General features: G+C 37.3%; 1 protein-coding gene across 1 annotated transcript; it reads left to right on the plus strand.

Annotated features, from left to right (window-relative positions):
- Positions 1–577: 577 nt before the first annotated feature.
- Positions 578–1018, plus strand: LOTGIDRAFT_160493 (hypothetical protein; the record flags this gene model as incomplete). The annotated part of the gene is made up of 1 exon (XM_009055623.1): positions 578–1018. The coding sequence occupies one exon, from the start codon at positions 578–580 to the stop codon at positions 1016–1018; it is 441 nt and encodes a 146-aa protein (XP_009053871.1).
- Positions 1019–1044: the final 26 nt, after the last annotated feature.

Genomic DNA, 1044 nt, shown 5'->3' on the forward strand with positions numbered 1-1044 from the left:
AATGTGGATATCAATATAAACAGTAGCAATAAATTAAAGCCATACTTTAGGACCCATGATTGATCTTGTTTACACCTGCCTATCAACAGACCATTTTAGAGAAATATCCTACAGCCCAAAAATATAGTCCCTGATTGGAAATGTTTAATACGACAAATTTATAGGATTTTCGTTGCAAAATGAACCCAAATGACATTGTCTTTAATAGAATCAAAGACAATATATAAATTTCAATGCTTTTGTTTTCGATTTTTAATATGCCCATGACCCAAATGAGATGAAAGACGAAAACAAAAAATGGCGGATATCGAAGAGAAAAATAATAACGAAAGTAATAGAAATCACCAAATCTCCACAACCATTGATGAACATCAATATTGGGACGATGAACTGGACGAAGATATACTTGCATTTTGTGATAATGTGGGTGAGAATATTGACTTGTTTTTTGCTGAATAGCCGTTTGCCACAGAAAAAGATGGGTCTACAATTCACCAATAGACCTTTTCACGATAAAAGCCGCGCATGCGCATAAATACCCTTGAGTGGCAAGCCGTCTGTTTACATTCGATACAAGATGGCGTCCATCGATAAATTGAGAAAATTGAAACTAACTGATTTGAGAGTTCTTGCAATCGAGAAAGGGATAGATGCCAATGGTAAAAAGAAACAGGAGTTGATAGAAGACTTGTTAAACAGCCAGGTTCCAACTTCGGTTTTGACACCCGTACATAACCAGTCAACACCCGTCATCAATCCAACGCCAACCAAGTCTGCCACCAACGTCAACGATAAAGAGAACCTGCCTCCCTTTCATCGAGTCAAATATCTGCCGCAACTACCTTACGTAAAAGTTTTGTTTACGATGATTTACGATTTCCTGATAACGAGAGCAACAGAGTCAGGTGGAAGTGCTAATAATTTTAAAGGACTTGACAAGGCAGTCAAACACCATGATGCAGGAGACGTGAAAAACATTTCACATGCAAAGGTACGTAATCGTCCAACTAATATATGACATCAATTGTTTATGGTAGTAGATCT

The sequence above is a fragment of the Lottia gigantea genome, assembly GCF_000327385.1.
Source record: "Lottia gigantea unplaced genomic scaffold LOTGIsca_25, whole genome shotgun sequence".
Taxonomy (NCBI): domain Eukaryota; kingdom Metazoa; phylum Mollusca; class Gastropoda; family Lottiidae; genus Lottia; species Lottia gigantea.